The 14,367-nt window shown below is 40.6% G+C and overlaps 1 protein-coding gene across 1 annotated transcript in view; it reads right to left on the bottom strand.

Annotated features, from left to right (window-relative positions):
* Window positions 1-918: 918 nt before the first annotated feature.
* The window catches only part of snx7 (sorting nexin 7), a 57,088-nt gene continuing 43,639 nt past the window's right edge, over window positions 919-14,367 (bottom strand). Inside the window, exon 9 of the mRNA XM_076760963.1 lies at window positions 919-3,117. Within this exon, the coding sequence (XP_076617078.1) occupies window positions 3,037-3,117 (81 nt within the window). The 3' untranslated portion in view covers window positions 919-3,036. The remainder of the gene's footprint in view (window positions 3,118-14,367) is intronic.

The following is a 14,367-nucleotide window of genomic DNA, read 5'->3' as shown; positions in this document are numbered from 1 at the left end:
ATGTTATGTGCTCAATTTGTTCTGGGTGGCACGGTGGCAACACTGTTGCCTCACAGCTAGAAGGTCCCAGGTTCGATTCTCGCTGTGGTACGACTAACTATGTGTGCTAATAAAAGTACGTTTCTTCTTCTGCCATCAAGTGGCCAAAAAAATCAATTCATCAAGTACTGCAGCTTTAACAATATGTTCAGCATGTTGTAGAAATATTGTTCTACCAAAGAAATAAAAAATAAAAATAGATTGACTTTGGGTAACTATTTCAGAGAGTGAATCTAAACCTAACACACATTTCTGGACAAAGCCACAAATCTTTGAACTGATGTTTTATTTCTCAGTTCAGCTAAGCTCAGCAATGTTTTTTCACTCCAGGAGTTTTTGGAAAACTTTTAAAAGCTGAATTCAGTTGAAGAGAAAGGCTGAAAGTAGATTATGACCAGTGAGATAGCTATAAACACATGGAAACAATCCCAGAGAAATCATTCAACACAAACTCCACTGAAGCCTGACAGCGGAAATGGGTCAAGCACAAATGTTTCATTGAATTGCTCTTCACTGTGGGGTTCTACACCTGAAAGCTGTTTGGCATAAACCCTAAGTTTGTGTCTGAAGCACAACTTCAGCAGCAATATTTCTTTCAGCAGCATTTTAAAAGACAAGTTCGTCCCCATGCACTTCAAAAACATTTTCATTTCAATCAATATGTGTGTCGTGAACGCGGAATAATGAACAACAGAACTTTGTAAGACACTTTGACACTGGGGAAGACAGAATATGCTTGTTATGGATAAACAGCCTGCACAAAGCTGAAAAGTGTCAGTCAGTTTGATTCTGAATACCTGAGAGAGACATTCAACAACTTTGCTTTTCACTTCACTTCTCCAGCCTTTTAGTCTCCAAACAGAAGCTTAAACAGTTATTAGTGTTAGATCTGTCTTTATTATGTCAACATCTCAAAATCAATTTTATTCAGACTTTTTTTGTTTTTACATTCAATAATGATAAAAGCAGAAGAGAGAAAAAAGATTATATAAGTATAAAAAAGATTACTTAGGCATTCTGCTTCAAAGACATTGCAGATCCTGTAGCTAGTCTTCATCAGACATGTAAACGTGAAATCTCTATCAGTACAAACAACCAAACATTCTTAAGAGAAGTTCTTAAAGCTTTTAAGGCTTCTCTGCTCAAATTTTAACAGGAAATCAATAGTACTCTGCGTTATTCATACCATTCTGATCTTACATGCTCTAACCACAAGCTTTAATGCATTTCTTAATCGATTTTGTAATGGAATGTTATACTGTTATTTTTTGGTGTGCTCTCTTTGCAAAAATCTGCCCTGAACTTGCTTTCAGTCAAAGGTGGCTATACTAATTGAGTTTGACCATTTAATTGCAGGAATCAGACTATGCAATATTTTAGATGGTCATTGTCTCAGGTGACAAACTCTTGTTGTGATTTGGCAGAAAAACATGGCAGACTTCATGTTGGACCCTGACCAATCAGGGCCTGCTCGGTGTGATGTACATTTGTGATGAGACCAACATCACTGATCCAAAATGCCATGACTTAAGGTCTGAATTTTGTCATCTGCCTTTGTCTGCATGACTGTATGGGCTCACAGTCAATCAATTTAATCAGGTAAATCCCAACATATGTGAATGCAACTGTGTATGCAGGTGCAGGTATGCAAGTCTTAAAGCTGTCCAGCACTCTTGAGGATACTGTCTGGAAAACAATACACAGACAACATTTCAAAAAAAAAAAAAAAAAAAAAATCTCACCTAACCGTCCATTTACTAGCTTTTTCCAGACATGTCAACCATATCCCAACGTGGAAAAAAGCTGGCAAGTGGACTTGGGTAAAGTTTGTTGATCAAAGTCCTGTTGCCAAGATCACAAATGGCCTTTCACACTTAATATACTCAATAAGCCTCTTGGAACCATGTCCATAACAGAGCTCCATGAAAGTAGTTTGGTTAAGATTAGAAAAAAAACAGTGGTCGTGGCTCAAATGCTGTAATGGTTAAGGGTTGGATATTATGTCAGTCATATGGTTCCATGACATTTGTATTACAGATGTAGTACATTGGTATCAGTATGGTATGAGTAACCTTTGGAAGTCTAAAAACATCCATTTGGAAAAAATTAAACAGGTCATTTGTTTTAACTGATTGGAACCCAACTCATGCAGACTAATCTCAACAACACTGTAGAATTGCCATTCTGTTCATTCTTGGTGGCTTCCTCTGCTGCCTGACTGAGTGGTTAACTAACAAATAACTTCAGATGTGTTGTTGGTAATGTTCCTGTAAGTCAGTGGCATTTTTAAAAGGTAGCTAATGGCCTCAGTGTTATATCTGATTCCTCCATCTAAGGTTTCAAATCCATATGCTTTACCACATTACTTCGGACCTTTTATACTTATGTATTTTAAAATTTGTAATACAGCTTATAACTCTTATTCTGTCAGTTCACTCCAACTTCCTGATATTAAAGATGGAAATCTGAAATAATGGCACCTGAATGCATTGTTATTTTTTACTTTTTACTGAGATGAGGGGTGAGAACTAACACACCTGAGCATTCAATACCCTTCTAAGGTGGCATCCTGTGTTATTGGCCACAGCTGCTTGCCACCCACACAGGACAGTATCATTATATCATCTACGCAGAGTACAGTTACTGTACTATATGAAAAACAATGCACCACAAAACAGAGCCAGACCAGCCAGGAGTCTTCTTTAAACTTTTGGCAATGCACACGGTGGTGTGTAAACATGTGGCCTTTGGACATTGGAACCACAGTGTTGTACAATCATCACTGGAATGGTGAGACTGGGATTAACCTCTTTGGCCAGACAGAAAGAAAAAGAGACATAAAGACAGAGTGTGCTTGTTTTGTACATGATGCATGTTTGCGTAAATGGACATTGGTTCAAAGTCTATAGTTTAGATGTGTTGGACAGACAACAGAGGGTTTGCTTTATGTCGTTTTGAAAGAGGATGCTATTTCCATCTTTTGATCCTTTCCACAAATTAAGAGGCACCTTCCCCATCTCTCTGCTCGCCGGGCTCCACTCTCTGAGACAGGAGGAATGACTCCCACACAGCCAGGCACTGAAAGAGAAGACACATCATCATCATCATCATCATCATCATCATCTTGATATAAGTTTTGGTGGTTTCCTGTAATGTTCAAGTCCTTAATATGCTTAAGAGAAAGTGCTTATTTTTTGTCTTACAGTGCCTGAAAAGAGTCAGATTCAGATTCAGATATACTTTATTGATCCCTGGGGGAAATTGTTTTTGTTTCAGATGCTCCTTAAAAGAATAGAAGAAATAGAAGAGATGAAGAAGAGACAGGAGAGATATAGAAGAGAAAGAAGAGAAAAACATGCAGTGCAATTAAAAGAAAAAAAAAGAAAAAATATATATATAAAAAACAAAATATATATACAGTTAACTAAACAAATATATATGCATATATGCTGAATGCTGAGACAAGGGCCATTCAGAGGGAGGAGTTGTACAATTTGATGGCCACAGGCAGGAATGATTTCCTGCGCCGTTCAGTCGTGCATTTTGGTGGGAAGAGTCTCTCACTGAAAGTACTCTTGTGCCTGACCAGCACATCATGAAGTGGGTGTGAGACGCTGTCCAAGACAGCCTGTAGCTTAGTCAGCTACAGACTATCTTGGACAAGAACTATCTAATAACAGCGAGAAATTCTAACAACCACTCCCACTACACAGTGATTGGCCAAGACTTTTGCTCCAAACATGTTGTAGAACCTTTGTGGTTTGAAGGATTCTCAGGCCTATACACTCATCAAAGTGAAAAAGCCTTTGAGAGCCCACCAGTAACCATGACAGCTGAAAACGGCAACAGTGCTTGAAGTGGTGGCACGGTGGCATGGTGGCAACACTGTGGCCTCACAGCTAGAAGGTCCCGGGTTCGATTCTCGCTGCGGGCACCGGGGGCGTGTCCTCCACCATGCCTTTGATGCTTGCTGCTCGAGGAAAAAGGGGCCTTTCTGTGTGGAGTTTGCATGTTCTCCCTGTGTTCACCTGGGGTATCCTCCATAAAAAAAAACCCCACTAAAAACATGCAAGAAGATCACCACCTGACCAATGGTGACAAAGGAAACTGGGTCCCCGGGCGCCGGTTGGATGGCACCGCTCTTGGTCTGCCACGGAGGAACAAGGACCAAGATGGGTTAAATGCGGAAGATAAATTTCACCAATTGCATGGCGTGGTCGCATGTATGTTGTGTGACAATAAAGGGGATTGTCCCTCTGATTCTTCTTCTTCTTCTTAAGCTGCACTGAGGCTGAAAGTGCCACTTCTCCCCACTCCCCTCTTAATAAGTCAGAAATACATCATCCCAATAACTACACTGGCTTTCATGACTTCTGACAAACAGCTCCAAAGTCTTCAGACACAGATGTTACTTCTTCTGCATGTAATACATGCAGAAATGAAAATGAAGACATTGGGGTCAGTAACTTACCCCCAACAGCTAGCTTAGCCCCACACAGTGAAGCTCTAAGGATCAGACACCCTCTAAGTCTGAACAAAACCAACTGATTCCAGACTCACCAATGCTTAGCTAGCAGCTAAGGAAACACAACATGTCAATAAGACAACTTCTGTGTTACCAGACAGTGTTTTCCTCCTCTTTTAGTAAAACCCAGCCATCTCCTCCCATTTCCAGTCAAAACTGACAAGAACTTTTCATCAAATTCCTGGTAAGAAAAGGGTGTTACTGTAAAATGTGTAATATGTTACACATTACATGTTACTGACTCGCACGTCCTTTCATTGAGTAAGGCATTACTAGCCAACACTAGCCTTTGGCAGTGTTCAAATAAAGGGGGAGGCAGGGGGAGATAGCTTCTGTAAAAGACATCCGTTGAAAAACAACAAAAGCTTAAGTTTACAAAATGATCAACCACTGTCTTATAGCATTTACAATGCTGCAATGAAAAACATCTGTAGTTTACAGCTGTGTGCAGCAGACGTTATCTTTTGTCAATCACACATACTATATGATTGGTCCAGACATGTGCAAAGTACTTTCTATATATCACGATCTTGGGTTTTTGTGTAGTATTGTTTTGTACACCAATGAGTAAATTGTGTGTGGATTTGATGCCAGATAGATCAGTGATTAGCAGCGACCAGGATCCGTGCAGTGTTGGGTTAGGGTTAGGGTTAGGGGACAAAGTCTTTTTCTTTCAAAAGACCTTCTTGTATATCATTTTGTGGCTAATGGTGGGTTCCTGGTACTAGTGCTGGAGCAGAGAGGGTCATCTCAACTGCTGGAGACAGAACAATGATAACAGCAAAGAGGAGCACCACAGAACACACAGAACAACTTCTGAGTCTACAACAGAACAGCCAATAGTGGTGGTTAGTAAATGACAATTTTAGTGTGCTCATACAAGCTGGAGACTGAATTGACAAGAAGTGAACTGGAGTGAGCCTGAAAACAGTGCCCCATTTTCCATGTATTAAATCAGTTTTGAATGGGGAATAAAATCTTAATCGAAGCACAAAACAAAGAAAGAAATCTTATTGTGAGACTCCAGAGACTCCCACTCATACCAACACTGGTCTTTGGTGTCATCGCTATCACAGTCAGCTATGGTGTTTGATACTCTGTGCTCCCTCAGAGCCACAGAAGCTTTCTCCCCTTTCATCAAATTTGGATTTTCTTCTCGCTCTAGTAACTGCTAAGGTGGTAGTGAGCCATAAAACCAACAACTCCTTATGTGGGTTACATCACACGCACTGCATGCATAGTTCTTTTGACCATCTATGCAGAAACAGGAATTAGACAAAGAAGATTCTCCACTGAAATCCAGGATACTGCCACTACTTTAAATACACTGCATCACATTCATTACCCGACAGGTGGCTGATTCTTATTTACTGATGTTGTTCATATTCAGTTGCTGTATTTTTTGCATTTACATTTTAGGTTGGAGTTGGGAAAACAAGAGACAATCATCATGGTTATTATTTACATCATTGTCTTTACTGCTGGACCACTTTTAGCATCATGGTTCTCGTCAGCACTATCAGATATGAAGCTATGTTCTGTCAGAGCTTTCCCAAATGTCTATCCCAGCACTTTTCTCTGCTTTCTCTTTGGATATGTCTCTCTTCTCGGTCTTCCTCTAACTCCCTTGCCATCTCATCAGTGAAGGCACATTATTGCACCGACAGAGGCATGAGATTCCCATTGTCTGTGTGTGTGTGTGTGTGTGTGTGTGTGTGTGTTCGCAGAGGACTCGACAAAGCGAATCACACTTTTATGGCATGAAGCAATTAATCTAGATAGCAGGAGAGGCAGGAAGCCATGCAACCAGAAAGTGAAAATGACAAGCACACAACAACAGGCACAGACAATCAAAAGCTAATCTGTGAACTGAAGTTCCACTCTGTCAGCACACATCAATAAAGCACAATCACGTTTTCCAAGGTAATAGCAGTTTGTTTAGAGGCGGCAGTAAGTCAGAGCCCCAGCCCGTCAACTCTCCATTTAACAGCCAATTTCTCTCAATAGCACCCACAGCACCTCCTCAAGACTGGCACATGTCATTGGTCAAGTCAAACAACAATGGGAGGGCCCAAAAAAGTGAAGAGAAAAGGAGAGGAGACAGAAGGAAGCTAATGCTGAGTTATGCTACTAAAAGATGAAGACAAATATGTTATCTATTCATATTCATCCTGTCTGTCTCTGAGTAGTCATTCACTTATCAGTGTGAGGGAATTTTCTATCACAGGCCTTTTGTACAGTTAGGTGCCCAAAGGTCTCAAGGTTGGACAACACAGAGACCTCACACAGAGACACATTAACATAATATTTAGAGACCATTTTAGCAGACAGGAGATAGGAAGTCTCTCCCCCTGCTCTTACTACAGAAGTTACCAAGGTCTTACAGATAAACTGCACAGACATAGACTGGACCAATTCAAGGAGGATTGCTCGAGTTCACATTTTAATAAGGGATTAGGTCAAAGTGTCCTCAGTTAGAGGGTCAGGGCATACGTAAGATCCCTGGCCTTGGCAGTCTACATGTTGAAGTATCCTTGAGCAAGATACTGAATCCCAAATTGCTCCTGATGCTGTGCTATCAGTGTGTGAGTGGATAACGCTCGTAATGAGCAGGTGGCTTAGCCGCCCCACAAATGTGTATATTTGTGAGTGGGTGAATGCAGACCTGTGTTATAAAAAAACGCGTTGAGTGGTCATCAGACTAGAAAAGCACTATATGAATATAATATGACTACTTTGAATAACACAATTACTCTTCCATGAAGGTGTTGCTGCACAGCATAACAGTGTCCCACCACTCCAGAGTCTGCCAAATCTTCATGAAGATCTTTTTCAGTCAAACAGGGGTTTGATTTACCTTTCTAGCATTTCTTTGAGCAGTTCTCTCTGAAAGCTTTCTTGTTCTTTCAGATCTCAGCTTGACCTCCACCATTCCTGTTTACTGCCATTTCTTAACAACATTATGAACTGAGGAAACAGCAAAATGAAAACGCTTTGCTGTCTTCTTATGACCTTCTCCTATTTTGTGGGTATTTAGTATATTTTCAAAGACCAGCTGCTTAGAGGAGCCCATGGCTGCTGATTGTTGGGACAAGGTTTGAGTAGTCAGAGTATTTATATATCTTTGAAATTTGCATCACATGGCCTTTCCTAATGATGAACTGTGATCAAGCCATAGCCCCACCAAGTTGATTAAAGTCTGAGACCTTGATAAAAGTTATGCAAGAGTTCAAATCTCTTGGGTTGCCAAACTTCTGATTGGTGCTCCTTTCCGTTTTTACTCCACAAACGTACAAAATAAAAATAAAGCACTAATTTTGCTTAAAATGTAAAGGGAATGTTTCATCTTAACTTTATGCATTATGGAGATCAGTTAGTTTTCTATTCACTTAGCTATTTCCAATAACATAAATTTTGACCAGGGGTGGCTAAACGTTTTCATGCAACTGTATGCAGGCTTTGAGGTTTTACAAATTAATGACTACAAATCCGATGGCATTTGCTCACATAAAATCCAAAAACGACACAGGATGTATGATTTATATTACATTATGTACATCTAATGTGATTCTCTTCCTCTTTGGAACACAGCAAAAAGAAATAATTGATTTAAAAATCTTCACAAAACTTAAAAAGTTCAGGGGCTGTTCAGGCCTTAAATCTGTCCTGTTCTGCCTCAGCCTGGTTGGAATATGAAGCAAAGAAGTAAATCACAGCAGACTGTGATGGGAAACAAAAAATAAGTGATGATCTTTCAGAGAATTTGTCCATTTATTCCATGATTTTTTTGTTCCGTCACCAGCTGAGTTTGTGCTCTTCATAAACATCCCATTATTTTAGCTTAATGCTCAGACACAACATGAACAGAGGTTACTTTCTTTATCTGCGCAGAGGTTAACATAATGGTCTGACATGACCAAAGTTTCGGAGCACACGACAATGATAACTCTCAGCTTCACAGGCATTTAGATTTTGTTTTAACCCTGTGGATGATATTTAAATGCTTGAACCTGTTCATCTAAAAAGAAATGTGATTAGTTAGTACCAAATGTTGTCCGTGCAGCATGACTTTGAAAGAACTGGTGCTTCTGGCTCCAGAGGCAGATATAACACCAAGAGTTTTTAACAAAGCAGATTCAGATGTTCCAGTTGAGCAGTAAATCTGTCTAAGGAGCCTGGATTTAACAGGCTGTAGACTCAGCACAGTCATGTGTAAGGATAACTACAGAGAAAGCCAAGAAAGAAGGAAATTTTAGTACATTAATCTGACAACAACAGAAGGAGCTGGTAGAAACAAGATGGATTCATTTCCAGTTTACACACAGAGGAAGCATTCATGGTTTGCTCTGTAGCTGGCTGAGTAGTCTGGATTTCTTTCAGCTCACTGGATAACAAAGTGCTCTTTAAAGACACAGTGACATAAAAAATACATTTTCCACACTCCCATGCTGTTTCCCTGCAGTAATTTGTCTATCACTTGGCATATGTCAAATATAACCAAGCATGTTTGAATATCTTAAAAACCTTCTCTTTTCATAAAATATTGAAATATTTTTGATGAGTCATTCAGAACTCAGGGGTATATACATGAATTAATCCCATTAAATATGATCTGGAACAATCATCAACCCCTCCAATCATATAAAACCACGTTTAGCTGACTGGGCTTTCTGTTATGGCCACCGACCCCCCCCCCCCCCCCCAACCTGCTGTGCATCGGAGATTGGCTCGTCATGGAGGTGTGGTCTCCCTCTGCCTCCCACCTCCCACCTTTGGCTGTCTGCTCGCTGGATCGGTGCAAGGTTGAGGCCCGTTCACCAATCCCCAGGCGCCAATCGAGGACTGGATGCAGAAAGCCTCGGGCGGACTGGCAGTCGGGGCGGCTGTAGAGCGGCGCACCAGACGTATCTTTTGTGTGTGACTGTACTGTTGGTGTGAGAGGCACTTCGAGTTATGAGAAGGACTGGGCCAGGGCCAGTGTCAACTCTGATGCTGATATTGTACATGGAGGTAGTGACGACCCTGTTTAGTCACATTAGGAATAACAGGTGCTGATTTGTTGTTTATGTTAAATTCTAGTTAATCAGAGAGTGTTTTGTTTTGGATTGTTTCTTGTTAATTAGCTTTAGTTTCAGAGAGTCCTTTTTTGGTTGTGATTGTTTTTTGATTTATCAGCACTAGCTGGCCCAGTTCCTTTTAGTGTTGCCTCAGGTCTTGTTTGTAATCATCATTTTCCTTACCTTTATAATAAATAACTTTGCTTTAACCAATTCCAACTGGTCTATGTTGCTTCCCTTTTTCCACCATGAGCTAGGGGTTGTAACAGTTCACCTCTCATCCAAGGGGCTTCTTCAGTTCTAACTGGCTGATGGGGGGTTCCAAGTATTTAATCCTGACCTCCTGGATGAGAGGCAAAATGTTTTTAAGTTTCTACAATCGAGTTCGGCAGCCCTTGATTCAACCCTCCTTGGATAACTATGCCCTGGATGACTCTTCTGGAGAATCTTCACAGACAAAAAGCCTATTCCCAGTTGCTGTATGCACACAGTTTTCCTGTGCACTGACAGATTATTAGCAACGTCACAGGTGGACCAAATAAGATGTCCTAGGTTGCGGGTCATGGACCCATTTTCAGTGGATTACGGGCCTTTGCCTGGACAAAAAAGAAAAAGAAAAAAAAGTTTCCTGTGCTTCTATTTTGAAGGGGATTTTTTTTTTTATGCAGCGGAATGCTGTCTATTTGTGTCGTGGCTTGGGTCGCGGCTTGTCATTAAGGGGTGATAGTGGGTCCTGAAGCCAGACCAGTTGAGAATCACTGTCCTACGTAATCAGGACAAACTGTTCTGTGTGTTTCCAACTGGTGATATTCTCTACTTTAATCATGGCCTCCTATATAAAGATGTGCTTTTTGTTCACCCTAACCCTCACAGCACTGCTACAACTATGTGTTCAGTGTGTGTCAAACAACACAGTATGACTTGTTGTCCAACCATGTCAGAAGTAAAAATGTTTCTACCTGTTCTGTATGGCCATAGTGAAAAGCCTCCTGTCATGGTCTCCTCCTGGTTGTATCCCAACAACTCTGTGTCTCTGTGTGTCTTAGTTGTCTTGATGTAATAAATCACACAAACAGGGAATGCAAGGGAGAACACTGAAACAATCTCTCCTCAAAGGCATTTATGGTGTTGCACATGGATATTCATATGAAAAGTAGTTCCATGAAGTGTCTACTTTTACAACTCTGGACACCAGGGTTGTTCTGCCCCTGCTTCTGTGTGTGTGTGTGTGTGTGTGTGGTGCGGCCTAGCTTGCTACATCAGCAAGCAGATTAGCAGATAGCTAACAGTTTCCCCAAGATAAAGAAGGAAGCAGCTTTCATCCTTTCCAAACTTTACTCAGGAAGCACTGTAAAACTAGACAGATAAAAGAATACATCTCTTAGTATTTCATTCAGTTACAGACGTTGTTGAATAACGATATTGTTATATTGGCTGTTTTAAACGTATAGCAACAAATGCGCTAGCTTATGGCTAACGTATATGGGAAAAATTCCATTATGATGCTAGCGGTTAGCATATATGGTCAAAATGCACATTTCGAACGAACTTGGATTCTTTAACAAAGGATTTCAACACTAGTATTCTTAATACTCAATGTCAAAATGACTGTATGAGTCTGTACTCACAGGCAAACATGTTTTCTGGCCACCTAAAATCTCAAAAGAGATAAAAGAAGTGACCGTTTACTTCACCATGTATCATTGAAACTACGGCAAGACTAATAGTACAAAATAAACACTACATTAGTAGTCACTACTAGAGGTCTCCCTTAAGCCTGGTTTATGCCTCTGCGTCGTGGCGACGCCGTACCTACGGCGTACACCCGACGCCATCACTGAGCATTCATAGTTCTGCGTCGAGGGAATGCGTTGCTCCGCAATTCACCGCCAAGCCGCTAGGGGGGTGTGGCTGTGTCTTTGTATGGTTTCGGCGGGCTCTTGTCGGATTCCTTGGTTTTCTTCCGGTCAGAGACGGTGGTCGTACTTGCGTACCTCCTCGATGATTCTTTCTTCGGCTTGGTCCATTTTTTCTCGTAGCTCTCACCACAGAAACTTTGAAAATGGTGGTGTTGTTGTGCTGCGACCATAGGGCTGCGAGTGAACCGGAAATTACGTTCTGAGCGGACCAATCACAGTCCTCGATGTTCACGTCACGACGCGTCGACGCGACGCGTAGTCAGGATTTTTTGGAGGTGCATGTCAGGCTACGGCATAGGGTCCACGTAGGGGTCTGCGTCGACGGCGTAGGTACGGCGTCGACGCGACGCAGAAGCATAAACCAGGCTTTACCCCAGATGAACATCAGAACATCGCAAGAGTAATCACTGTACAAAGTGGTTGTGATTATCACATTGTTGATCAGACAGTTGTACAAATTGTTGGAGAGGTGAATGGGGGTTCAGACATTGTCAACGATCTGACAAGCATTTCGCTTGAAGCAACCTGACACCCCTACAGTCATGCTTTTGCCACTATTGGTCTTACCCAACCTTTTTGTATCTCACTGTAATGTGAGTGACAAAACCATGTAGATTTCTCATGGACAATGCTGATTTCTCTGGCATGAACAGAAAAATCCTGCATTCAAAAAATGCCTTTGTGAATGTTTTGTACAAAAAGAAAATGTATTATACATATTTGTTCAACCTCAACAATACACACAATATGTTTTGATCAGAAACACGGAGTGTAAACAAAATCCATGGGGTACCTTTAAGATCACATGTTCCATAAACCCTTCTCATTCTCATCTGCCTTACCCATCCCTGGTATTGTTTCGCATATGTTACTTCTAAGGACAAATAGCATTACAGGCAATAGTCTACCACATTAGAGTTAAGAAAATCGTTCCACGTTCAATTTTACCCTTATCTGGAACAAAAAATAAAAAATGAAATTGTCAGGATTGTCTGAATGACCTGTACATTCAGCTCACAAAACTGACCTAAAATACAGTCATAAAATTCAGTGAGGGCATGCTGAACAATGGAACAACACAAGAACAGTGGAAGTTACATGGTAACTTAATAAACAACAACTCTTCATAGGCAGTGGAGTGAGAATGATACATTAACCTGTTTGTGGCAGGGGTGGCAGGTTACAAAAAAACAGATTTTCAAGTTTAGTTTATCAGTCATTGGATTTAGTTTCAGTGTGCCATGATTGTGTAATTGTTCAATCAGTAGATTTTCCATTTCACATGCCCACAATTCAGAGAGATACTCTGATACTCAGCATACACATTCTTCAGTATACTAGCACAGATGTTGGCACCTTCCGCCACAATATAGCCATTCCATTCAACAGTGAGTCCAATCTGACAGTTGAAATAATCTAAAATATTTGTTGACCTGAAATATAAGCAACATTCTTCTATTTATATCAGTCTCAGTCCCTGTTGCTATGAGGTAACCATGGCATTGCTGACAAGGCTCTGTCTTTGCCATCCATAGTGAATGCAGAACACAAACATGCATCTGAATGTTCTTCCACTGATCCAATCAGCTCTGTTTAGAACTTTGACTTAATCCATATTGTCTAGCAACTCAAGAAAGAACCTGACAAGCCGTAACCACACATGGATAAATGTAATTGATTAAAGGGACGTTTAAAATGGGGTAGCATGAGGTACTTATTCATAGTCATTGTATTAGTCAGCATGCCCCCACTTTGGAGAAGCAGACAGGAGTACTGGCACAGAGGCTAAGCAATGTACTGCTGTGGAAAGGGGGAGCAGAAAAATTTTAGCCATAAAAAATAAGGTGTTCAAGTGTATGCTATATTTTGAACATGAATATTTTGACAGACAGCCCTTTCCTCTGGTACTATATTATATATATAAACAACACTCTGTGCATGCAGCTAAATAAGCCAAATAGACACTCACTGAGCACTGAATACTTACAAAGAACTGAAAGGACTGACAAAACTAACCAGTGAAGAAATGCAGGTTCCACATAAGCTTCCCTTATCTCTCTTTCGGCCCATTCAGACTCCAACTGCAGAAGTTTTTCTTCTGTATACTCTAGTTCATAAAGGTATGTTTTTGTCTCCACAACTATATGGCATTTCTTTGCTGCTCTCCTAATCAATCAATTGTTGTCTTCATCACAAACTGCTGAAAGTCTGACTGTATAATACAGTGCGAGACACAGTCGCACATAGGAATACAGAAGTTCTGTGGTTGAGAAATTGTAGTTCCAAAGGATAGTGCCGTCTGACAGTAAAATAAAGTGGTGAAAAAATATAGCATACACTTAGACTTCTATTGATTCCTCATAGGTGGGCCTTTCTTGGATGAAACATGTTTTGCTGCCGACTCTGTCTACAGCAATACTGCCTTGCTGTCATGCCAGTTCTACTCTATTTCTCCAAACCAGGGGCATGCCAACCACTATTTACTATTGGTAATACACTGAATATGCATAAGTATCACATACAACCTCATTTCGAATAACCCTAACTATCTCTCAAAATGAAAGCAGTGACACATTCAAACCAGCTTTCTGATATCAGTAAATGCTAAATTTATCAGGCACTGCTGTTTATTAAGTACAATAAGGCAATATGCAGACTGAGAAACAACTGCATATAGACATGCTAATAGAATTGCAAATATCAGCAGATACTCAATCTGCTATGTCCATACACAGCAATCTGATCACAGCATAGTGTAGACTCAATATACTGTAGCATGTATTACTAATGGGCAGTATACAGTATATTGACATATCACTACAACAGA

The sequence above is a fragment of the Chaetodon auriga genome, chromosome 21, assembly GCF_051107435.1.
Source record: "Chaetodon auriga isolate fChaAug3 chromosome 21, fChaAug3.hap1, whole genome shotgun sequence".
NCBI classification, from domain to species: Eukaryota; Metazoa; Chordata; class Actinopteri; order Chaetodontiformes; family Chaetodontidae; genus Chaetodon; species Chaetodon auriga.
Note: the sequence above shows the minus strand (reverse complement) of the source record. Positions and strands in the feature narration are given on the sequence as shown.